Genomic DNA, 25,974 nt, shown 5'->3' on the forward strand with positions numbered 1-25,974 from the left:
ACATTAATGGATGGAGAGCGTTGAATGAACAAAGAAAATGCGCCTAGGATAGGTGACGGTTATTGTTCGGGGACCAGATGCACTCCATCGGGTGTAAAACTTTCTCATAGTATGCAATTCAGCTCGACGAGCGTCATAATGGTTCCGCAGCCCACAAACGTGATTATCCGAGGTTGTTGAGACCGCGGTTGCTTGAAGTTGGAGAGCGCTTCCATTTAGACTGCTACGGGCGAAAGTTGTCGGCAACTTACAGAGATATATGAGGTGCATTTTTCAGCTATTCTAAGCAAGCGCCACGTCTTTTTCAAAGAACGTTTCCTCCATTTGCTCGCTCTACACGCCCACAAGCGCGTCGACGGAGCGAGAGGCTCAGATGTGCGCAGTTTAGTTTAAGAAAAAAAGAAAAATTAGAGAGAAAAAGAAACCCGAAAGCAACGTGCGGTGCTCCGAAACTTCACAACATCGTTTACTCAGGGCCGCTGAATGCTGAAACGAGACATGCTTCGTAATTCAGTCCCGGCGTTTCAATATAACGAGACCCATCGACGGGTACAAAGAGATTATGCATACATTATGATAGTAATCAACGACGGAAAGTACTTTTGAAAAGGCGAACGAGGCGCTTAGGCGAGACGTGAAAGCGTTGGTACTTGGCTTTGTATGTCCATAGCTCGACGTGCATTAGCGAGACGCGCTCTAGAGTTTGTTGGCCATTAACTATTCACGCAGGCGTGCCGAGAGACTCGTCCTTTTGAGTTGCGCGCGTTTGTGGGCTCATGGAATATTGACACGGACGAGCGAAGCGTAGGACGCGAAGCGGGAGATGAGATGTTGGCGCTATGATGGACATTTGATGCTTCTTTAACGGCTTGAAAACGTTTAAAAAATGATCGAATACTCGAACGTATGAATTGACGAGCATGCATACGAAATTTCGGGCTGTGCGACTGGAAAGCAAGCGCTAAAGAAGGCGCTGAACGTGTGCAGGTTTGGAGGACGGTGCTTGAGCAAATACACACACGAGACCCAGGCTCTGCGTCGGACTCAGGGGAAGCGCCTCTAATGATTATAAGCTAGCTTAGCTTAAGACGCAAGACAATCATAAAGTAACTTGGATCCAGTGATACTGGTTCGAAAACTGACATTGCAGTAAAGGATACAAGAGAACGAAGAAGTTACATGAAAGAAAAAAGATGGGCCATAATGAATTAAGCATATTCGACTGCCAGGCTTTAGAATAATGAAAGTAATAATGAAACTATTCACACCATAATAAATGTCTTTTGGCGTTTGCGTCTTCTCGCTCTACAATTTTATTTGATAGTTATACTGTTGCTACGTCATAAACCGCGATCAAATTTTGTAGTTTGGGATGACACTTCGATTACACTTTCCGGAGCAAGAAAAATGGAAGTTTCGTCGTTGAGATGAACCTAGAAATATTTATACGAATCGGACACATTATTAGGCCGACGTGCATCGACACGGCTCCTGCCTACATGTGCAAAGTCGACTACGACAGGCGAAAAAAGAAAAACTGAAGAAGAAAAAAACAAGAAACGGAAAATATTGATAAAGGAAAGTTTGAACATAATTTTAAGAAAGACAAAGACATGACTGTGCCGTTTTAGCATAGATGAAGGGAAATAACTAGGAGGGAGCGTCACTTTGCGATCTCGTAGCCTAGGCATAAAAAATATAGGCGAAAGACTCATGGTAAATATGCCTTTAACACGCGATAGGGAAGCGGTAATTTCTACCCCAGGAGCACACGGGGAACGTAGGGGAGAGTACAGAGGAGAGAGGTAGGGACGAGGACCGTTCGTGACGAGAGCGTCAGTAAAAGCTACCACGAACCAAACAATGCCGCAAAAGATCCGACCACCAAGGAGGCTCTATTTCCCAAGAGTCAACGCTCAGATTAGTCGACGAATGGGAGGGAGGGACGGCATCAGAGGACTTTGGCTTGCCGAGGCTACTTACCTGCCGTATGCTCCCTTCTAGGTTTTGTCGTTGCCATTCTTCTTTCCTTCTTTACTACCTCTAGTGCAAGGTAGCGAACCGGAGGCTTTAACTCTTGTTAACCCCCCTGCCTTTCTCTCATTTGCATCTCTCTCTCTATTTTCTTTTTATGCAATGTGATTGGCCTTTAAGCGCATGACCCAAACGCAGGCCTAATCTGTACTCTAAACGGACAGCAGTTCAGAACAGATCAAGGAATGCGAGGCAGTTTTCTTTGCGGGCTACCTATAATCACATGTATATTGTTAAAGAGTTCGAAAAACAGAAAGAATCAGCAGCTGCCGAAGGAAGCGGTACTTTAGCACCAACTGTAAACATACAGGAGAGCAGAAAATGACAACATGCCTGTCTAGTGCGAACATTTCGCAAAAAGAAGTTATGTTTGTAAAAGGCACGCCTTCTTGTCAAAACATTCCCGTGGGAGCGAAAGGTCACCTTCGTTTCTCCGAGTTTGTTGTAGAAGTTTCCATCTTCCAAATACACTTTCCTCTACCTCGGACAAACCTTTACACAGTCATTTTTTTTCATCGCTTGACCCTACTCATTGTTTGCATTACAGCGGCCTGCACACATGGTGCGTATAATTGCGCTTAACTCGTCATTGCGGAATAGCGCGTAGGTGTCTGATGTTATTCTACGACGCAAGGAACTTGTTTTCACCCAACTAATTAGTCGAACTTTGCTCCCATGACACTGTCGCGAGTGGACCACAATATTCGCGTTGTTATCAAAACAAAACCACGCTGTTGTTTTTGCCTTCGGTCTAAGTCAACAGTGTGGTAAATGATTTGTCCACGTCGCGACGACCAACCCACGCCTCGGGGCGTCCGAGTTGAGCACCCGATTGGGCTGGTCTCCTCTCTAGCGTGCGCTTGCTTGTCGTCCCACTCTTAACATTCTTTCCTTTGTTTTTTACACGCATTAAGCCTAATGACGCAGAAACGAGTAAAACATCTGCTGTGTTGTCTGTCCCACATACGAAAATGAGAGGAGTGCCTTTTAGACAGCTCTGGGGCATTTAGACGACAGGCTTTTCACAGAGAAGATCTTGAGACCGTGGCCCCGTGTGCCTGCTATATATGTGCAAGGCCACAAAGGCACTTGTGCGTTTCTTGAAATGCACCAGCGTGTATGACCACCTGTGAGTGACTCAGCGATGAACGTTAGTGAGTGTAAACGTACAAACTGTAAACTTTTCTTCCTTCTTCTCTTTCAACCCCCTTTCCACCTACACCAGTGCAGGGTAGCCTACCGGAGGCAGCCTGATTAACCTCCCTGCTTTTCCCTTATGACTTCTCTCTCTCTCTCTCTCTCTCTCTCTCTCTCTCGCCCGCTTTTGTGGGTAATGGATGGTGGGCGGGCCGGGGGGGGGGGGAGGGGGGAGGGTAGGACTTTCATTGCCGTTACAAAGGCCCCCATGCAAAGGGCGCATGCTATCGCGCGACGGAGTTGATCGGTGTACGTCGGACGCCGAACGCCAACTGTTATAGCTCTTTGAGATGCTCGCGTTGTCCCGTGAGAGCTTTGGGACGTCTAAAGGTTTGTACGCTTTGGTGGAGCGTTCGCGAAGGACAATCCTCCTCTTCTCCCGCAACCTTCTCCCCATGTGGCAGCTGTGGAGAGGAGGATGGCCGTCATTTCTACACCGGCACTCGCGCCTCAGGAGACGGCATACTTATGACACGCCGGCTCATATCTGTTGCCGCCTATAGTGCAGCTAAAACGTGCCGGTTAACGGCTCTGTTCTCTACTAAATTACGCAATGAGACAAACGCTGGATAAGTCAGCACTGCAACAAATACGTACCTTTAAGCGCATCATTCTTTTGACAAAGCAAATACCTTTCTAGAAGCGTTTGGCTATTTGCGCACACTGATAACCATCGTCGATGGTTCCTGCACAACTTTTATACCATTTTAGTCTCTTCTCTTTTTTTTTGGTAGCGCCTCCAACATGTCTGGTACTTCAGTTCACTCTGCTGTTTACTTCCTTTTCTTCCTTCATGTTTTGTGTTCCTCCTACTTTCGACTTGCCCAGCTCCTCCTCCTAATTTCTGCTCTTCTACAAATTCGCTTTTGGAAGATACTGTCAAATCTTTTTTTTTTCTTCTTCAGCTCACCTTAACGTCTCTTATTCCTTCTGTGCCCTTTCATTCGCAGCTGGCCATGTTACTTTGTTCTGTTCCCTCTTTCGCATTTTGTCCTTCTTCATCTTCCTGGAAATTCTGTTGCTTCCTTTCACGCTGGAGTGGCCAATCTACCTACAGCGGTAAAGAACATGGCTTCCTTTGCCTCTCAGTGTCTCCATTAATGCGCTGAACAATAGAACCGGTCATCGACGTTGCACAGCGGCCATGTAATAAAATAAATTGTTAATAGTTAATAGTACTGCTCCTGCCGTTAAGTAAACTTCAGAAACTATTTTTTTTAAGTCCCGCGTATATTCCCAGAAACAAGCTCGCTGAGACTACCCTCACAGTCGGGCTTGCAAACAAAGTTGTATTGTGTGAAAACAGAGGTTCCTCCGTGAGTGCCACCTTTAAATGTTTTATTTACTTTCGCAATGACATTTTTTCTCTTCTCCGTGCAAGCTTACCCACAGTCCACATTTTGGATCTCTTTTACCACGCACGTACGCAACCGTATTACGTCGCTTAAGCTTGAACGACACGACCTCTCTACGCCTGGTGTACAGTCTTCACCTGCATAGATTCCAATGGCGCGATAACACGTGAGAAGGGTCGTAAACTTACATTCGGAGACACTTTCATCCCGAAGGCTCCAAAGGGGATCGCATGTCAGCGCATAACTCTGTGCACAGTGACCCTGTTTAGCGCGCGACGCCATCTAGTGTTCCGCGTGAGATGGTAGAAAGTGGTGCCGTGGGTCTTGCTACCCATTAGTGTGGTTGATCTCTTTCGGTAAAACAGCAGTATATATAACCCCAAGGTTAAAGGTCCTGCCCTCCGCTGCTCGAGTGACTCACCCACGGAGGTAGCAGATGGCGCGACGCACTTGTCTCAGGTCACACGGTGGGTCTTGCGTAAGGCCTGCGGTTAGAAAAGGTCGCTCAATGTCCACGGCCTTGGTCATGAGCGGCGCTGACTAATACTGCTTGCACACAAACACCCCAGAAACAAGGCGCAGGATAGCCGACGCAGTAGTGTAATTGGTAAAGCACCGAACGCATGCTGGGGAGGATGCGCGCTTTCGGTGCCAACCTGTGGCACGGTATACTTGATTCACTTCCATTTCCCTTTGCCTAAGTATTTTCTCCATTAAAGATAAGCGTAACAATGAACCTTTAGTTATGAACCTTTATCTGGGCTCATTGTCTATTAGTTCATACGGTCGTGGTTAACGAAACATCGAACACCCTCGGATCCATTATTGTTCTCATTCAGCGCGACATCTGCAATCCGTAACTATAGTAGGATTGATTGATCAAATAATTTATTGTTTGCATATATGAATGAACTCGGAGATGTTGAAGTGTATCTTGTCGCGTGCATCTCCACTAACGGTGAATTGTTAAATAGCTAAAAGACGACAAGAACAGGGGGCGTGAGAACATTCCAGCGACACAGCGGTTCCCGCAAACTATAACGTGGACAGTCAATGGGACGTAGAAAAAAGTTCCACAGGACAGTACGTTTCCAACCTCTTGAGATCATACCACACGGTGATAATCCTTATTTAAAACTGTTTCGGATGGGAAGGAAGTTTCGTTATTTACTGAATTTTCGTCCTTATTCTTTGACGGTATACAAACGTGAGTAGAAAGCGTGACATGGACAGTTTTAGTGCTATACAGAAATATTTGCTGATGTTGACAAGTCTCAAAAGTATGCCTTGTTTGCACACCCTCTTTATTCATGCAGGCATGCCTTCCTTTCAAGATTTGTAGGGAACTTCAATCGGCGCAGCAGTAGCACTCAGAGCGAAATTATAAAGCCCTTGCCATTCAGCATTTCCTTGGGTGAACCTCGACAAACGTCGTTTCTGCTCTTGCACTATTATTCCACCAATATTACAACAGAGTCGAAAGGTATTTGCGAAACTCAATACTGGAATATGCCGTGAGAGTCCGAAGTTAGACTAGTTCGTTTTATGAATACATCTGCAGACAGTGAATACGAAAACGAGTAACAGCGCAAGACGACGGGACGTGACTGAGATAGACGAAGCGCTGTCTTGTTACCCGTCTCAGTCACGTCCAGTTGTCGAGCGCTGTTACTCATTTTCTTCAATCATGTTCTAACCAGCCAAGTTGGCACGTTATTGCAGCACATACGAACAGACAACAAAAGCGAAACATATAATCTCGCTATCAACTCATGAATTTATTAGGAACCACAGCCGATATTATTAGGAACCGTCGCCGAACAAGCCTTAATTTTTTCCTCTGGCTCTTTATTCTTCAAATGACGTGACGTACTGTGTTTCGCACTACTCTAAATAAAAACTATCATCTGAAAGTCAGCACGTTTGTTCCGTATTCTTTCTTTCTCTTGTCCTCTGTGTTGCGCTATATAACCTCTTCACCAGATTCAGTGCCCTTCTCTTAGAGCTCGAAAACTTACAATCATCCTGCGCGCAATAAACGAGTCGAGGACGGCGGGCCTATTTGTTGCCACAACCACCCGCGGAAAACTGACATTCAACTAACTAATGCCGCTTCGTGTCGGGAGCATCCGCTTTCTGAAAACCTTCGTAGCGCACGCTGGATTACGAGCGGAACGCGAACAGCTAACAAAAGCAGTATATTCGCGCCATTCAGCCTATTCTACCGGCAGATACGGACTGGCGCTATGTTGCTCGGACGCCAAGCAAACATTTTCTAGTGTTCTCTCTTCGCGATATTTTAGTTCGTTATTTTCCGCCTCGTTCAATGAGTTCGCGACGCGTAGGCGTTATTTGATCTGTAGACTGTGGTCCCATCGATCGATATAAGCCTGTCGGAGAGTTCTTTATCCTGCCGTATTCCGCTGGTTATAACGGTCTCTGTCACAGCGCCGCGCCGCTTTATGTATGCGAGTTACGGTATGGTGATAGAGCTGTTTCAAGGTAGTTGACTAGATGCATCGAATAAATCAAGTATTGCAATGTCTGCTGGTATAGGTTAGCTTTCTGTTTCGCCCTTCCCGCGATCCATCCTGTTGCTTGGTTGATATCTCTTTGCTTTGGGCGCGAATGTCGGCTATCGAGTTACGGAACGCTAGCTTTGCCGAAGTGTAGTCGTTCTCCACGATAACGGCACTCAAGTTTTCGCTCCGCCTGACTACCGAATAATGCTGTTTGAGGGAGCGGGCAATGTCAGCATGAATGATAAGCACGGGGCGCATGCCGTATGAGCACACTTTGTCGGTAGACGAAGGCACCAGGCGATGACTTTTTATGGATTTCTGAACGGCGCCGTTTATATTATTTCAGGATAGGTTGAAAAGCACACTTGTCTTCCAGAAACCAGACGCTCTGTATTTTTTTCTTAGTGACACAGAAGGAACGCAGTAAACGAACAGCTCATTTCGTGACTCCCCGAACAGCGCATGCGAAACATGTGAGAACTTGTACGAAGAAAGGACCAAGGGGATTGGAATGCACGACATTGAAGTAGATCAACAAACACACACTGGTGAATCTGTGATGAAAAGTATGCGGGGAAAAATGATTCGTGCTACAAGAACAAAACTGCACGAACAACGAAATTCCCCGATGTATGCGGAAGACTACAGTTCGGACGGGCATTGCAAACATCGCGGTTTACTCCTCAGTTCCAGGTTATCGGTATGCGTTGCCAAGAATTGCTTTTTTCTTTCTTTTTCGGGAAACTCTTCGTCTGCATACTTTTGATCACAGGTGTACGTTTAGAACTGAGTTGGTAGGCCTTAGAGGCAATGAAAGGGAGAGAAAAAGGATGCATAGAAGGCCATAAGAAAGAGAGACTCAAACTCACAACCTTCACGTTGGGACAGTGACGCGCTTCAAAAGTGCGCTGGCAACATGGACGAGCACGAACAAAGTAAGTCGCCGCAAAATGCATGTAGAAGTAGAAAAAGAGTAAATAAATGCTAGGTTATTAGCGGGTGTGCTTTGCTCGACAAAAAGGAAACTGGCTTGCTTCACCGTCGTCACAATGATTTCACTAGAATGGAATTCGCAGTTCGCATAACTTCATTTTGGGAGAAATCCGAGTGCACTGCGTTGATGGAAAATTTGCTTTATGTATTGCCTTACTTCAAAGCAGATACACAATGCGATTTGAAACAAAAGTGTCAGGCTAACCATGAAGACAACGTTTGTTTTCTTTGTTGTTCGTTCACTTGCTCCCCGTTTCCCAAAACATGTATACTTTTCGTGAGAGGCACCGTCAATGGTGAAAGCCTCTTCGCTATTGTCGATCAACTTCTAGTTTTACAGCGACAAAAACCTAAATCGTAGTAATTAGTTTTTTTCAGAAGCGCAGCACGATGAAATTGAAAAACAAAAAGATCGTCATTCACGTTTTTTTGTGTGTGTGCAAAAACATAGCCATTCTTTGTGACGTCCACTTCAATGTGGAGCATCAGTTGCCCGAAGGTTTGCATCTCACCCGTGTGCTTTCAGCGCTAACAACATCTAAGAGTTAATGTGTAGCCCGCAGAAATACTTCGCGCATCAGGCAATGGAGCTTGAGAAAAAATGCGTTTGATTATTAATAAATAAATAACATATTTATTTATTGTACCTCACAGGCCCCTGAAAAGGCACTGAGTAATGTCATACAATGCAAAGGCTTACAAAGACAGCAAATTATTATGAGTATCACATTATCCGACAAAGCCGACGTATTTTTAGAAAAGGAACGATCCCTGTGCTTGCATTTGAAAATGAGATCGATCAGCAGGGCAGACGAACATATAAAGCAGCTCACGAACATCATCGCACATTAACAACAAAAATTTTTTGCAGTTCTTCACGAAAAGCATGAAGAGGTAACTTTATCCTGGGCTGTTTCAGATTTTTATGGCGCGATGCAATGATTACTTTAATGAGAACGTGTTGCCAAAGGAGTTCTACAAGCTATGGCTATTGCTAAAGTGACTAGACATTGATTTTGACATTGGCATTTATTGACATCGATTTTTGTCAGTCAATGTAAACGCCAGGCTAATTATAAACTGAAAGCTCGTGATTTCTGACTAAACTATTACCGCTGACTACGTACACATATCATGATGTGTCACAGAATTTGAAACGACGTTTGGACAGCCTTTTGAAACCAGATACAGGAAAAAAAGTCATACCTGTGAGAGGCACGGTCACTCTTGAAAACTTCTTCGTTATTCACAATCTACATCGGATTTTGCAGCTACAGTAACAAAGACGTCGAACAATATTATCTGCGCTGCAAAATCAGCCATCTTAAACCTGCACAGAGTGGACAAAAAGTACTTCGTATATTCACCGTTAACGATTTTCTCCGCCCAAGTTAAGATGGCGTGATCCGGCTAAACTTTTGGAGACACCATCTCTACACCAGCAATTTATTTTTTTTAAGCTCCAAACATCGACTCGCCTAGCATAAAGTTTTTGTTTCGATAGAGAGGTAGACGCCGGAACGCGATTTGACCTTTGACGTTATGCTGTCTACACGTGGTGCTGAATATCGTTGCGCACAGCTCTTGCGAGGACAGTATGTAGTGGGGAGAACCTTTACGCCCGCAATGTTTCTTCGTTATTTGTAGCTAAAATAATGTAGTGCACTTTAAGATACATTACAGTAAATAACAGGAAATATATTGGCAGCTCTATTACCAAGCATTTGAGCGTCAAAATGACGACAGGCTGTCATGTTGTGAGGCATGACGTGCTGCGACGTGCGGCACACGGCTCGCAATCGAATGTCTGTATCGTCGTGCTAATTACAAGATACAGTCAATTACAGCTAATTTACAATTTCACATGAAGGTAAGATAAGACTGTTGTCTTGGCTTGGTTTCATATGAGGGCAAGAAGCATGCCGCCGAAGAAGGCATGCCGTGTGGTCCCTGTCAAAGTGCACACAGATAACCCATTTTCGTAATTCTCATGGGCAATGAATGGTTGCACCTCCAATTCGAGTAACAACTTAGAGTTGCGCGAGTGCTATGAACTTTTTTCTAAGCTTCGAGGATCTCAAAAATACGCCTCCGGCATTCAACAGCTCACCATTGCCGTCACAATATACCGATTCAATTGTTCTTTGTTCAACAAAAATTCTTAATCGCATGGAGCATATATATATGTATATATATATATATATATATATAACGCGCAACTCGGCATGTTACGCTGGCGAAACTCAAGAGGCGGGCATTAGATGCGCCACGTATTGTAATGTGCTGGCAGCTAATGCAACAATTCCGCCAACTTCTTATTATTCACTCAGGGCGCCTGATTAAACTTCAGAATCAAAGCCGAACACTAGTGATGTCATGTTGGCTTAGCATAAATGTTATGACTAGCTTGCCTTTCGAGATATTCGCCTCCAAAATCTCCTAGAAATTGCGTTGGCGTTACAGATAAAATCAACGCCACAAAGTCTAACGTACGACATTTGATGTGCTGAGTTTCATACCTCGAGATGCTGATTTAACAGCTTACCGCATAAGCCCTAGTTATCGTATCTGAAACGCAGTTAGTAGCTCAGAAGACCAAATACTAATGAATAAATTATATACAAGTGATATTTAACTCAAATACCATTTCGTGGTTTTTCTTTTTGCTACCAATGTACTCTTCATTGGGAGAAATAAAGTTGATCAAGTTGTTTTAATTTTTGTTGGTGTGGTATGATGTTGTTGACATTGCATGCGCCACAGACGCGAAGCTGAAGTGACGAAAATGTCGATATAGGTATGCCATTAGTTTGATCAGGATTTGTTGTTTTGACGTTGTTTTGTCCTTAGAATTTCGCTCATATTTTTCTATGGTAAATGAGCTGTTCTATAAGATTTCCGTGACCCCCCCTCCTCCCCTTGCCCCCATGAAATACCATCATGTTGATGGCCTATAGGGGTACTTCAAATAAAAATACATACATCTGCTTTAGCGCCGTTAAATTGCTTATGGCCTTGATACATAGATCAATAAATTAATGATGTGTATCTCAGGAGGAGATGTGCCGAATTACCCGCATATATCGTTTTATACAGTCCCTGCCCTAAACAAAGAGTACCACGCAATCCTGAAACAATCACTACGATTGCTTTTCTAGTAACTTCTTTTTTTAAAGACAGGGGGCTCTTCGATCGAGAATGAACTCAACCAACTTGGTACCGCCTCCACCTGCGTGAGCATCGTTAATTTCGCGTGGTCGCTGGAATTAGCTGGCATCTCAAAGAGAGCGGCTATAAAATAGACAGAGGTGGCGCCTTTGTTGCTTTGTCGATAACTTCCCTCTCGTGATTCGCTAATCGTGTTTCTTTATTGTGATTAATGTGCAGCATTTTACGGCGCACAGATGCTCGCAACGTACTTTACTGTTGCCGCCGACATCCCACTCTGCTTTCGAACATGCGACATTAAGTTTACTAGGCTCCTGTTTTTCACCTTAGTCACGGTTATACGGCACGTTTGAACCTCGGGCGAAATTGCTCAATCGATAATGATCAGGTGTGCGCGAATATCCCCAATTTTGAATACTACTCCAGTAGTCTTTGTCGTTCTATTCGTATTCGATTCGATATTTCACAATGTAACACTGTCGAATACTGGGTGCCATTACAACACATAAGATAGCAGTACTCATTGGTGTCCCGAACGAGGCAGACCGACGCAAATGAGGACTGTTCCGAACGATTCAGCTGCAGGAGAACCAGTTCCAGAGCGAACGCATGGAGCAGTGCGTGCTCAATCATTTCCAGTCATTTCCGGGCGTTCGGGCAGCCTATATCTGATCTTTTTTTGTCTCCATTTAGGCAAAGCATTTCGTTATTTTACCGGTGTCACCCCGTTTACATCACTATGGTGTGGCGTAGTATCACACCTACCTCCTTCAACGAACACAATGCTCAACGTGTATCTGGTAACGTTCTGTACCCTTGTATCATTACTGTTATCGTAGAGGTTCACAAGATAACTGAAAGTGGTTATTTTAAGTTATTCATAAGGGATTCTGTTAACCGAATGTGTTGTTACTAAATTCATTTGCGCGCTTGCATAAGATATTTGGAAAAAAAGAAACTGTACCCTTCCTAAAAGTACTCTTTACAAACTTTGTATTTCACTTTGTTTAGAAATGAGAAAATATTCGACATTTCGGTTCGTTATTCAGGGGTCATTCGTTTCATATTTCTTTTTCATATTACGCGTATTCGATTTTATTCGGACATTTCACTATTCGAACACCCCTAATAATGATCAACGGTGACCAAACACGGTAATGCTCAACCTGAAGCGAACACTTCGACATCGACAAAGGGAGTCGCCTTGGTGAGGGCACAGTGACTGACCAAGACAAGTGCCTCTATCGAAGCGTTGGCTCGAAAGTGATGCTTATTCGCTTATTCAGCCACTGCTAATCCCTTTGTTTAAATAACATGCTTGTCGATATGTGCATCACGTAAAAGTGGACGTGAAAAAAAGAATTATTTTCTATCGAATCACAAGAAAATACTACAGTAATAACTACAATGGGCCAAGCGGGGATGAAAAGTTGGAAGAATTGACCGCTGTGAACAAGAAACGAGTATCGCGGAAAAATTTGCTAGCCAGGCAAATCACTAGTAACTAAGCATATGAATCAAAACACTATCTGCAACTGTCAGTTGAAATACCAAGCGTGAAAAATGAAAGAAGTACGTGCGATGGGAAAGAGCTTGTACAATTAAGTCATGAAATGAGCGTCAATATACAATATGGCTGGAGGTGTACAGCTGAAAAACCCAATAAACGCTCTATCTGAACCTTGAACGCGATATTACATGGTGTTGTCAAGAGAGAAGAAAAGAAGGGACACGTCTAGATGTCGTCAATATTATCGTGGTCTGTATACCTATGCGATTGTGTCAGCTACTGCGTCTTCAAGTTTTTCTGTTAACCGCTTGCTAAAAATGAAGCCAAATAAATTAATTCCAAGATTTTACGTGCCAAAAACGCGATATGATTGCGCGGCATGCAGTAGTGAGGGCTTCCGGATTAATTTTGACCCCCTCGAGTTCATTCGCATGCACCTAAATCTAGGTTCTCGAGTATCTGAGCGTTCTTGCCTTTGGCGACCCCCCCCCCCCCCCCCCCCCTTAAAATGCGGCCGCCTCTACAGGGATCCAGCCCGTGACCCAACAGCGCGATCCACTGGTGTTGCTTAGGTTTTAATTGATAGTGTCGTTGAGGTAAAAAAAGTGAAAGTGACGTGCAGCTTTTTACCTTCAGGTGAGCAATGCAATTTACATTTAAATTAGTAGTAGAGTAGGTGTTCGAAAGGGTTGTTCGCATACGCAAAGGTCAGTCGGGCGATCTGTCACTCCTTCCAGTTAGGGAACGAGGATGTCAAAGTCGCTGGTGTACTATCGCGCACAGCATTAGCTGCAACGATCGATGGCGCAGGAAAGTGTTCGCGTGTTGCAGCTCAAGCTGAGCTCGACAGTTCCACACATTCCTCGCTGCCTCGTTTCAATACACGAAAAGTAGTTCCTGCAGGTATTTGTGACCGGGCTTGTAGTATTAACAAAAACAATTAAACTAGGCGGTTTGACATCCCGAAGCAGCGTAATAGGTTAAATTGAACGCCACAATCAGGAGCTGCGGATGACTTTTAGACAACTGTGGCTCCTTAACGTGCACACCCAAAAACATAACGACGGTACCCAAGCGTTTTTGCATTCTGCCCGCCTTGGAAAGAGGCGAGCCGCAGCAGGGACTCGAACAAGCAACCTCCGCCTCAGCATCCCCATTGCCACGGAGGCAGTTCAGAGGTCGAAGTAGTTTATTGATGTGTCTGCTTGCTAATAAAAATGAAAATTTGAGCTAGCTGGTGACAGCGTAGGAACTGAATATCGGAATACGCAAGGTTTTTTGAAGGGTAGAAAGAAGTTTAAGAAATAAGTGTATTGACCAATTATTCCCGCGCTAGCTCGAAAAAAAAATTACACACTAGATTGCTAAATATAAAACCGATACTTTTTTCCTTCATAATGTTCGAGTGTATTGGCAATACACCAAACACCCCAGAAATGTGCGGGGCTGCACGACATCGTCAAGTCGAAACGAAATATGCTCAAGTAAAACTCCTGTTTAGGCTAGTTGGTTCATGCTTGAATGAGTAAAGAGCAAGGCACAATAGACCAGGACTGAAGAACAACACAAACTTAGGGGTCCTTTAGCCTTTGAATGGTGTTATTTGTTGGATAATTTGATAGTGAATCCTAGATGGTACTTGTTATGTCTCGTTTTTCTCCCCGTTGGCTTGATAATGACTGTGCTCGAGGAATTGCTTCCTGTGCTGCTCCACATGTGGTTCTTGTTTGCTGACTTGATCTATTGTTCCAGATATGATTCCTGAGTGGTAGATGGATTGCTGTATTTTACGTCTAATGCTTCATGCGTGATTCGGCTTTGTTGTCCTACATAAGGCAGGCTTGTTGCGGAAATAAACTTAGTTGTGAGGGCGCCGGTCCTGTTGTTTGTGTTCTTCAGTCCTGGTCTATTGCGCTTTACTCATTCGAAATGAAAGTGCGCCTGAAAGTGTAGAACGAAAGAAACGGACTCAACAGTGCTCAGCATTTCGACGGTCTGTGAAATTGCACCGACCTCATTACGACAGCGCATGCCAAATGCAGGCAGTCTTCATACGCATAAGGGCGGTTAATCGAACGCCATTGCGAGCGCAGAGCATGGACGGAGACTGTAGGTAGAAGAATGCTTCAGCACCTAAATAGCTGAGGACTTGGAGTGGGAACATCTCTTTAATTACCTGCTCGCCGCGTTCTGCGGGAGAAGTACCGTGGGCCCGCTATAGGCCATATGCGCGCTCTTTCAATTTATGCATGAGACTGCTCCCGTAAACCGTGCGCCCCACGATGAAGTGGGTTCCTGTCCGAATGCAGCGATGGATAGTTAGGAGCCCGGAAAGAGGCAATTAATAATGTGTTGTGTTTGGCATTGTGGGCCATGTCATCAATAAGTGGTTGGGGGGATGGAAGCGGCAGACTGAGGCATGTCGGAAATGGAACGCTCAGTGTTTCGCTGGAAGTGCGCTTGACAACTCACGCTGCACAATGAAAAAGACATCTCACACATGCGCAGCGGTAGAATACACTCAAGTTCGGGCTGCGATGGCGAGGTAAACAAACGCTTGTGCTTCTCCTTTCATACTTCACGTCCGTTCTCTTCGAGCTGTTCCTGCAATGCTGTTCCTGCAATGAATAGCTCAGAAAGTGTGCACGTCTCTCACCGTTTCGCCAACCGAGTCGCCACAAATGACCGCACAAAATTAAGGACGTTGGTTTCGCGACCGTCTCTACCATTAAGTTATCTCCCATCTCTTCTAGAATATTAGCATCGGGGTATCGTGGTTATCCGGAGCGCATCATTATCGCTAACCAGCAGCTCCTGACCTGAGTTCACACTGATAGCATCCGTCCCGCTCCGCGTAATGACCCCGACGCAGCACGCGGTATGGCAAAAGATCGCCGTCACAGACCTGTAGCGTGTTCTGCTGGCAGGATTGGTATGGGCTACGTTCTCGTCAGTGCTGTCAGCCCTGACATTTTACGTCAAACGCCTAGGTCGTGCACTGAAGGCGACCAGTGCCCTCGGCCCAATGTCCAGCTACCCGTTCCATGTTACCGCAGTAAGGTATGAGACCGTGCTAGTAGGTGTTCCATCTTGTTAAGCAGCAAGCGAGACAAAGCCTGGTAAAAAGTAAGGTGGGATGAAGACAAGTGCCATGTTACTATTGTCCAAGCAAGCTAGGCCACCTCGTAGACAGGGCTCCTGAGATGTGCGTCAACTTCCCTACATTTGCGGAGCACTAATGCCGTCAAGCCGTGCCACCTACTATAGTAACGGATACACCATAAAAACATACCGGCAGAAGTCGGAAACGCTCGACATCAACTTACGGACAACCTTTCGTTGGATTTTCTTAATCAACAAAGTAGGCTGACCCATCATCGATGCAAACTTTCGGAGGCACAACAGTTTCGTTCTCGACGTCTGACATAGCCGTTTCTTGGACTCGTTTAACGAGTCGGGGCGTCACATCGACTTTGCCTTGGCTGCGTGCGGTCCAGGCACATAGCAAGGTATACAAAACTCTCGCGGAATTCACCCAACTATTCCAACTGCCGCCACCTGATGAACCAGTGCGTCAGAACGTCATGCATCACACTGTAACGGCCGGATCGTTTGCTTTCATTCGCGTTCTGCGCCTCGCTCCTGACCGCTAGAAGCTCGTGCAGCAGGAACTCAAGCATATGTTGGAACTCGGATAAGTCCGCCTCTCATTCTGTCCCCAGTCATTGCCTATTCACATGGTCCCCAACCCAACCAGTGCCAGGTCATGTGGACATAAGCGTACGGCAAGGTCGCGGTATACCTTACCGTTATTCCTTACCGCACAATGAAAACCCCGCCTCCTTGATTCACGGCTGTACCATGTTCAGCACGATTGTTTCGGTGAAATATTACTGCCAGATACAGGCGGAGTCGTCAGATATCCCGAAAGCGCCATTATTAAACATTTAGGCATGTACGAATACATGCACACACCTTTTCGTCCGCGAAAAGCGGTGTAGACGATTTAGCAATTTGTCGATAAAATACTTTGTCGATTGATCTGCCGTCTTGTACACATCGACAACTTCCCGGTATTAAGCAGCTGAACAGACACCCAGGAAGTTCACCTGCGGCATCTATTTGCGCGGCATGTATAAGCCCGGCCTCATGACAAATGGACCGAAGATCCAATTCAGCGTTCCATAGCTGGACTTTCTTGGTCATTGCATGGACGCCCGTGGCATCCGTCCTCTTCTCGCTCGAGGTAACTCCAGCATCAACTTCCCGCGATCATCAACCCCATCCAAAGTGCGAAAATTCTAGGTGGGCTCGGCAACTGCGCATCTGCACAGCTCGCTAAACCATTTGCTCTTGCAATGCAGATCATCACCTTCGCTACTGTGCATTTCCTGCTGCCTACGATAACCGCTGCTGCTACGTCAGCTTCGTCGAGGTGCGTGGTCGACTGCCAAGGAAACGAGCCAGCCAACATCCAGCTTTTCCGTACCAGCGATGCGACATACCCGGACATCCAACAGAAGAAGTGGCGGCCGGTGGTCCTCAGTCGGGGGTGGCAATCCCCATCGTCAGCAACAGCAACGCATTCACCGGATATAAACTGGGGGCGGCCGTCGACACAGCTTTGTGGGCTCGGCGACTGCGCATCTGCACAGCTCGCTAAACCATTTGCTCTTGCAATGCAGATCATCACCTTCGCTACTGTGCATTTCCTGCTGCCTACGATAACCGCTGCTGCTACGTCAGCTTCGTCGAGGTGCGTGGTCGACTGCCAAGGAAACGAGCCAGCCAACATCCAGCTTTTCCGTACCAGCGATGCGACATACCCGGACATCCAACAGAAGAAGTGGCGGCCGGTGGTCCTCAGTCGGGGGTGGCAATCCCCATCGTCAGCAACAGCAACGCATTCACCGGATATAAACTGGGGGCGGCCGTCGACACAGCTTTGTGGGCTCGGCGACTGCGCATCTGCACAGCTCGCTAAACCATTTGCTCTTGCAATGCAGGTTAGTCAACCATACGCTCTCTTTGCTAAAAAATCTAGCAATTATTTCCTGATGCAGTTGCCGAGCCCGCACTGCTGTGCCGCCATTGCTGTCGAATGTGCTCATGTTATTCATGCCTTGCTGATTTTGGCCGGGGATGTGGAAATAAACCCGGGTCCTAACATTCCTGAAAACCTACTAACCGAATTGCGAAAACTAACCGCCGGTCAGAACCAGCTGATCACTGAAATTCATGGTCTTAAGTCGCAACTTACTTCTACCGATAAAGCAATTACTGATCTAAGCAAACGAATGAATGATCTTGAGAGTCACTACCAGACACTTTTGCCCATTCGAAGCGAAGTGGATGCAATGCGCACCACGACTGAACAGGCTATTTTTCGCATTTCCGAGCTCGAAGCACGTATCGACGATGCCGAAAATCGCTCACGGCGGGACAACCTAATTTTTTACGGAATTCCTGACCCTTCCAGCTCGGAAACCACTGCCGACTCCGAAAGATTGATTGTGGAACTTTGCCGCGATAGGTTGCAACTAACCATCGACCCTAAAGAAATAGAACGTGCACATCGCATCGGTCGTCACTCCCCCAATCACTCTCGCCCCCTCATAGCAAAATTTACTTTCCATAAAACCAAAGTTAACATCCTTTCGAGTGGCCGAAAGCTTAAGGGCACTGACTACAGTATTAGCGAGGACTTTTCGCGATCAGTACGAAATTCCCGAAAACATCTCGTTGCTTTCGCAAAAGGTAAAGGCGTTCCGTTTTCACTCCGCTTTAAGACCTTGTTCATTGGTTCCAGAAGATACACCTTTGATGCCGCCTCGAGTAGTGTCAAAGAGTTGTCATAGCAGCTACATCACCCCAAACAGAAAAATAACATAACACCAACTTGCTCCAGAGATAGCGCTTCCCTTTCTGTAATATACACGAACGTGCGCAGTTTCCTGCCAAAGCGTGAATTGGTGTCGAACATAGTTTCATCTACCGGTAGCAACGTACTATTACTAACTGAGACATGGCTGAGCAGCGCCGTTACTGATAGCGAAGTTCTAGCCGACCTGCCCGGTTTCTGCCTCTATCGGAACGACCGCGCAGGAACCCGTGGTGGTGGTGTGCTAGTCGCTGTTCGTGAGCAGTTGCCATGCTCGCTAATTAACGTCACATCAGATCTTGAGATGTTATGGGTCATAATGCATACTTATCCAAAAAAAGTGCTACTTGGTACCTGTTACAGACCGCCCAGTGCTACTCCTGATTTCTGCCATCAACTTAACAACGTCATAAGCGAACTGGTAACCACCCACCGAAACGCGCAAATCCTGCTCTTCGGTGACTTTAACTTCCCACAAATAGACTGGCGTACCATACAATCATTCTCGGTATCCGGACACACAGAGGCCAAAAATTTTGTTGATTTCTGCCTTAACTTTAACCTTTCCCAGCTAGTAACTGAACCAACCCGGATTTCGCAGCAAACTGCTAACGTCCTCGATCTCGTACTAACCGACCACCCTGACAGCCTTTCATCCATTTCTTACTTACCTGAGATCAGTGATCACAAAGTCATCCATGCCACTTTTTCGTTCAATTTGTTGGCACGGGATACCTTTAGGAAAACAATATGTCTATACGACAAAGGAAATTACGGAGCTATAACTGAAGCTATGAATACATTCTTTCCTATATTCGAATCCACTTTTCAAAACCATTCCGTTAACAGCAATTGGACACGCTTCAAAAACAAACTAAGTGATCTTGCACATAAATTCATTCCTAAAGTTACCTTTCGTTCTTATCAGCAAAAACCATGGTTCACAAAGGCCTTAAAACGCCTAGAAAACAAAAAAAAGCGTCTGTATCGCGCCGCCAAACAGAGAGGACGCCCATGCGCATGGGATAAATATTATGAAGCCGAACAGAGCTACGTCGACGCACTGCGTCACGCTAAACACTCCTTTTATCACAATAATCTACCAAACCTATTAATCAATAACCCGAGGCAATTTTGGAGAGTTATAAACGATAGCGAAACGCGCACTATTAAGATAACTAACGAATCGAACGAAATTATGAATGATTCCGATTGCGCCGACGTGTTCAATTCGGCCTTTGCTTCTGTGTTCACTAACGAATCTAATGAACCTCCCATTTCGTCATCGCTTACTATAAACTCGTCAATGCCAGCCATTGCTTTCAATGCAGACGGTATTTGTGCGATCATTGACAAAATCAAGTGTTCATCATCTTCCGGCATAGACGAGATTAACCCAAAAATTTTAAAAAACACTAAGCTTATTTCTGCAGCCTATTTGTCCTTGATATTTGCCCAGTCCCTTTCTTCAGGTTCCATTCCAGATGACTGGAAAATTGGGAAGGTCGTTCCAGTTCACAAATCAGGTAACAGAAACTCGCCTCTTAACTACCGCCCCATCTCCCTAACAAGTGTCCCCTGCAAAATCATGGAACATGTCATCTCCTCTCTTATCATGAATTTTCTTGACTTGAATCACTTTTTCCATCCCGCCCAGCACGGATTCCGCAAAGGTTTCTCCTGTGAAACACAGCTGGCCATTTTCCTGCACGATGTTCACACTAACCTTGACAGTAACATACAGACTGACGCAATTTTCCTGGATTTCTCTAAGGCCTTCGATAAAGTACCTCATCAACGTCTAATATTGAAACTTACAAGACTTAATTTGCATCCTGATGTTTTGAATTGGATCATTGAATTTCTTAGCAACCGCTCCCAATCTGTCATTATAAATAATCACCTATCTAACCCTGTGCCAGTAACATCAGGCGTCCCTCAAGGATCGGTTCTTGGCCCTCTATTATTTTTAATATATATTAATGACTTACCTTCACATGTGTCCTGTAATATCCGAATGTTCGCCGATGACTGTGTCATTTATCGAACTGTACGTAACACCAGCAATCAAACAGCCCTGCAGAAAGACCTCACCAACATACTAACATGGTGTGACGATTGGTTAATGAAACTTAATGTACAAAAATGTAAAGTTATGTCTTTCACTCGTAGCAGTAATCCCCTGGTATTTCCCTACCAAATTAGAAGCATGCCTCTCGAACTAGCAGAGTCCTATAAATACCTAGGTGTCACTGTATGCAATGATCTGTCCTGGCATAAACATATTTCTAACATCATATCGTCTGCTAATAAAACACTAGGTTTTTTAAAACGTAATCTCCGCCAGGCACCTCAAAACGTAAAACTGCTTGCCTACAAGTCCCTTGTTCGGGCAAAACTTGAATATGCATCTGCCATCTGGAGCCCGCACCAAACATATCTTATCACCTCACTTGAATCTGTTCAGAACCGCGCTACTAGGTTCATTCACTCACAATATTCATATGATGTCAGTATTTCCGCACTTAAAAAACAATCCGGACTAACATTACTATCTAATCGCCGACGCATTGCTAGTCTTGAGCTCTATCACAAGTTCTTTTTCAGTACCCTTCATCATGCGCCATACATCGTTCCTGCAGCACGCATCTCTCACCGCACCAGTCATCCACAGCAAGTCGCACGGCCGCGTGCCCGAACCACTCATTTTTCCGCCTCATTCATTCCTCGAGCAGCTAAAGACTGGAACGGCCTTCCTGCTGACATTGTTAGCATCACTTGCCTGTCTTCATTCCTACAGCGTGTGATTGATCACTTTGAATATAACTTATGAAGTGTACCAAATGTGGAACTCATGTTAAACCCACCCCTTATGTAATACCCCCTCCGGGGGTCTTTAAGGACAATAAACTGAACTGAACTGAACTATTACTTTTGGTTCGTACCTCCTGCGCTGCCTGGCTAAAACAAGTGCATGCCCTGCTCTGCCGTCACACGAAAGCCGAACACTCCCATCTCACGGAACGACAACGCCAACACCGTCTTCTGTTCCATCAACAATATCCTAACCACAACTACTCATCTGGCGTATATGAAGTGCGACCCCCTCAAGTCATTTATGACTGACGCCTAGGATGTCTGTCGACAGGGCTATAAAGCAATTCATTAGCGAAGTTTGGATATTGCACTATATCCCTGTAAAGGGTGCACCGCCATACATATTGGTATGTTGAGGCAAAGACGCCTTGCGGGTCACATTCGGCAAAAGAGTGAGCTCCTTGGGGCTAAGCAGGGTCCAGGCTAGGCAATTGTGGCTGGAAAGTGGCTCCGGCGGTGCGCATAAGAAGCGAAAATCAGTCGCAGCCTAGGCAAAATTAACGCTACTTGTATAATTAGTGTCAATATAGCCGGAAATTAGCCACATTTCAACACAAATTGCACATTCACATCTAGACTTAGCCAAAAAAAGAAAAAAGAAAAAGAAACGTTCATGCAAATGCCAACGCTAAAGAAGACAAGGTCAACGTAATTCTCTGGGAAATACGAAACAAACGAGATACGAAATCGGCGAATAATGAGCATCAAATGGAGACAAACACAGATTAGTACCACCATATGACCTTGTCTTCTTTCGCGCGCACACATTCCACACTTCAATGGCCTTTTCCTTTTAATGCAAACCATTATATAAGAGGCTTTCAGTATCACACCGCATAGTCATGTCCAACGCGTAACTTAGAAGCCACTATACAGTATTTTTTTTTATTTTTTATTATTTATTTATCAATACTGTAGGTCTCCTGCAGACCCACACAGGGTCTGCAGGGTATGCATTACACCACCGATAATTGCCCTTAAGAAAGTTTCAGCCACAATTTTTTCATGCGTAGCATTCTCTGGCTAGGTGGCCGGGATCATTCTTGCTTCGTTCCGTTCACCCTTCCGTTCTGTGTCCCAAAAGGCCTGTACCACCATTTAGGCTTGAATACACAAACTTCTGTGCGCATACCACCAACATACTTCTGGGCGCACGAACCTCGGACGCGATATTTTGCCAGCCAGTATGGGAGTGATGGTTAATAAATATTACTTGCCTAAACTTCGTTTTTCTTACTTCAAAAGGGCGTCGTGACTTTGTAAGTTCATCATTTGAAACAAAGTGCTGTTTCATGAATAATAAAATAAACAGCATTAAATGTCTGGTGGCAGGATTCGAACACACGACGTCCAGTGCCGAAGCCCGGTATTGAAACCGTTACACCGCGGACACATGCATCGACAAGCCGAATAGGACGCCTTTGTGAATTTCTCGTGCCCAAGCGAGCACATTGAGACGCTTGGTGCGTGCGGATTTTGACCTACCGACCGCGCAGCTAGAACGCAGAGCTTGCGCGGAGAAGGACCGCGCGGATAACGCCAGCAAACAGAGAATGGTGTCTGCAACAACACGGAGAAACTTCTCAAGGTGACGTGTTGGAACGAAGGGCGAGCGTGGCGGCGAGCAAATTATGCGAGAAAGAAAGCACTACGACAACATTCATTTGATTTACCAAACTCAAGATTGGTAATAAAAGTGAGTATACTGCGGAGATCGTCATAGCGTGTGGGGTATCTTTTGCAGTTGCTTATCTGTCGAAATACGGCAGACTTGGTTTCAAAGGTACAGCTGCATAAGTAATGATTACAAAGAATGCTACGCATTACATGACAATAGGGTTTCTGCCCTATTTAGTTTCTTTTACAGCGAAGCTGTATATGGCTAGGGTTCCATGAATAGTTGTTCTCCATGAACAAAAACTATCATCATCAATGGCTCATAACCCCGGAAGCATTCATACTCCTGTAGTAAGCAAGCAAAAAAAATGCAATGACTCATGGTCTTGTAAGGTTCATGGCTACTCACTTTGCGTGAATTACCTGGGATCACAATACACCTGTTGTCGTTGTCGGTGATTTCAATGTGGTCGTGTCGGTACCGAATAGAGAGCGGTTTACGCGTTCCGTGTTGCAGACATATCCCTTGGGATGCCACACCAATCCGGCCCAACCGACCACCCAGTGGCGTATGTGCATCAATTTGACATTATCAAAGACTGTGATTGCAGTTGCGAGTGAAATAATGACTACCAATCAAGAGAATAAGTGAGTGTTCGTGCCTTTCGTCACGATGACCACCCATCAAGACAATAAATGAGTTCGTACCATTGCTCAAAATTGTGTCGCCTGCGTTGCTTGTGCTAAACAGCTTCGCCTATCAACCACAGAGTGGAATGGCTCATGATTTTTGCAAAAACTTGCAATACGGAATAAATATGGAAGGTTCAAGCACAACTTTCCTTTCTTTGCCCTTGTTTAAATAGAAGGAAAGTGCGCAGGATGCATCTTTGTTCAGAATCACAATGTTACCAATTGTGGAATGAATACCTTGTGCCCCAACATAGTTCTCACTTTGTATATAAACGTGCTCCTCGACGACGCCTCGTAACAGTGTCGTACCTGGTCAAGCGGCTATCCGTGGCACCAGAAGCGCAGTGACTGTGCTAACAGTGGTGCTGCTATCGTTTCCATTGAATTTGGTGTGATTTTGGCTCGAACGCCTGAGGGGTGCGCGCATGACTAACGTGTGTGCATAATCTATAACTGACTTTTCCTGCGATTCTTGTTGACGGACAACCACGACGGTTTCCGCTGACGTTCCTGCGTGTTTCGCGTCAGGGTCGACCACCTCTCCCGTCATTTATATTTTTATAGAGAGCAGTACTGGGAGTGCTATGTATGCACCCGAAGAAACATATTTCTTCCCCCCAACCCCCCTTTTATTGTTGAGTGCCATCTGACGGTCACTTATTAGACATTTATTCTTTCCATATGCTTGTTTCCCTAGCCATGACAGTTTGTTAAGTCAAGATAAGCAAATATATAGAGAGCCCAGCTGGAAAAATATCGCGTCACTCAAATTATGAATTTATTTTCAGACAGGAAGCGATAAGCTGGAAATGGTACGTGTTGTTAAGTGTCTGATTTGCTCAGCATTGCAAATTGATGTACTCAGCATTGTAAGAAATGGCACAAATACATAAAGTTAAGCTTCCGTTGCATTCTTCCACTGGATTTGCTGTGATTTCTTCGTTATCATTTCACCTGAGTGCGCTGGCCCAATCCCGGAGACAGTGCATTAAGCAGCGGCGTGGGTCAAGTGGTGCAGGCTTCCGCGTTTTGCCTTCCTGTCGGGCAGGCCCGTATTCGCAATGCGGGAACACGTGGTGCGGAACATGAGCAGTTACGTGCGTGTTACTGCGAAGCGAGATGACACAAAGGAAGTTTTTTGGATTACACACAACTTCTGCATTGGGAGAAGAACGTGGACAGGCGTTTGCGAGCATTTTCAAATAAAACGAGATCTCACGCGTGATGAGTTTCTCCGCACAGCACTTATTTGAAACGTTTCGGGAAAGCTGCGCTTAACGTTGATCCCAACAAGTGTGTTAGGCGTTACCTGTTGCTTACATTATGCATATTAGATAAACAGATGTGTGCTGCAAATGAAGTCATCGCTAAATCCCGAAGCAAATAATAAACGCTGCGAATTTCGAAAAAAGGAATTTCCAGAAGATAAAGAATTTGACCAGAGCAATCGTAAAGGTCAAGTGAGGCCACATGGTTAGCGAAACTTGCGGTATCTGGCTCCCTAGGAACCGTCCATCACGAAGCCATGGTTTCGCCGCGTTTCTTCGCCGCTGGTCTACGCGGTACATAACCGTCTCCTGAGGCAAAGTCTTTCTACAGCCAGAATAATGCTCAATTCTGTTGCCTGAATTCAGACTGTATCTGTATGTGCCCCGAGTACCTTTCATAAATTCGAGGCTGACAATAATGCTTTTGCGTGGATGCGGTAATGAGTTTTCTTGTTGTTGTTGTTGTTGTGTGTGGCAAAGCCAGTGTCAAGTAGACACCATTTATTATTTCATTTGTTAATCTGTTTTGTTTACATCAAGTATGATGTATTACATGTGATGTACTTTATATTGTACTTTTCGTTCATACCACAGTTGTAAGCGTGCCTACGGGTCAATAAATTTCCTTGTCAACAAGAAGAAGAACGCAACAAGAGTGACTACTAACCTGCCTGCGTGTACCACGTCGGGGACGTCCACCTCTCTCGCCATGGTGCCTACAGCGTCGTGGATTCCCTGGAAGGCCCACGTCTTCGTTGTTGTTGTCCCTACGGGGAATGGTCCCGAGACCGTCGTTGACGCGATGGCCTCAATAGTTGTTCTCTCTGAGTACTACTGCGTTCAACTCATGGGAAGCCTC

At 45.3% G+C, this 25,974-nt stretch overlaps 2 protein-coding genes across 4 annotated transcripts in view; one reads left to right on the forward strand and one right to left on the reverse strand.

Annotated features, from left to right (window-relative positions):
• LOC126518320 (uncharacterized) overlaps positions 1-25,974 on the reverse strand; it is a 467,293-nt gene that overhangs the window by 86,001 nt on the left and 355,318 nt on the right. The window lies entirely within an intron of this gene.
• LOC126517621 (uncharacterized) lies at positions 17,403-18,680 on the forward strand. The gene has a single exon (XM_050167414.3). It carries the CDS (start codon positions 17,459-17,461, stop codon positions 18,635-18,637), a length of 1,179 nt encoding a protein of 392 aa, XP_050023371.2. The 5' UTR covers positions 17,403-17,458; the 3' UTR covers positions 18,638-18,680.

The sequence above is a fragment of the Dermacentor andersoni genome, chromosome 11 (assembly GCF_023375885.2).
Source record: "Dermacentor andersoni chromosome 11, qqDerAnde1_hic_scaffold, whole genome shotgun sequence".
In the NCBI taxonomy this organism is placed as follows: domain Eukaryota; kingdom Metazoa; phylum Arthropoda; class Arachnida; order Ixodida; family Ixodidae; genus Dermacentor; species Dermacentor andersoni.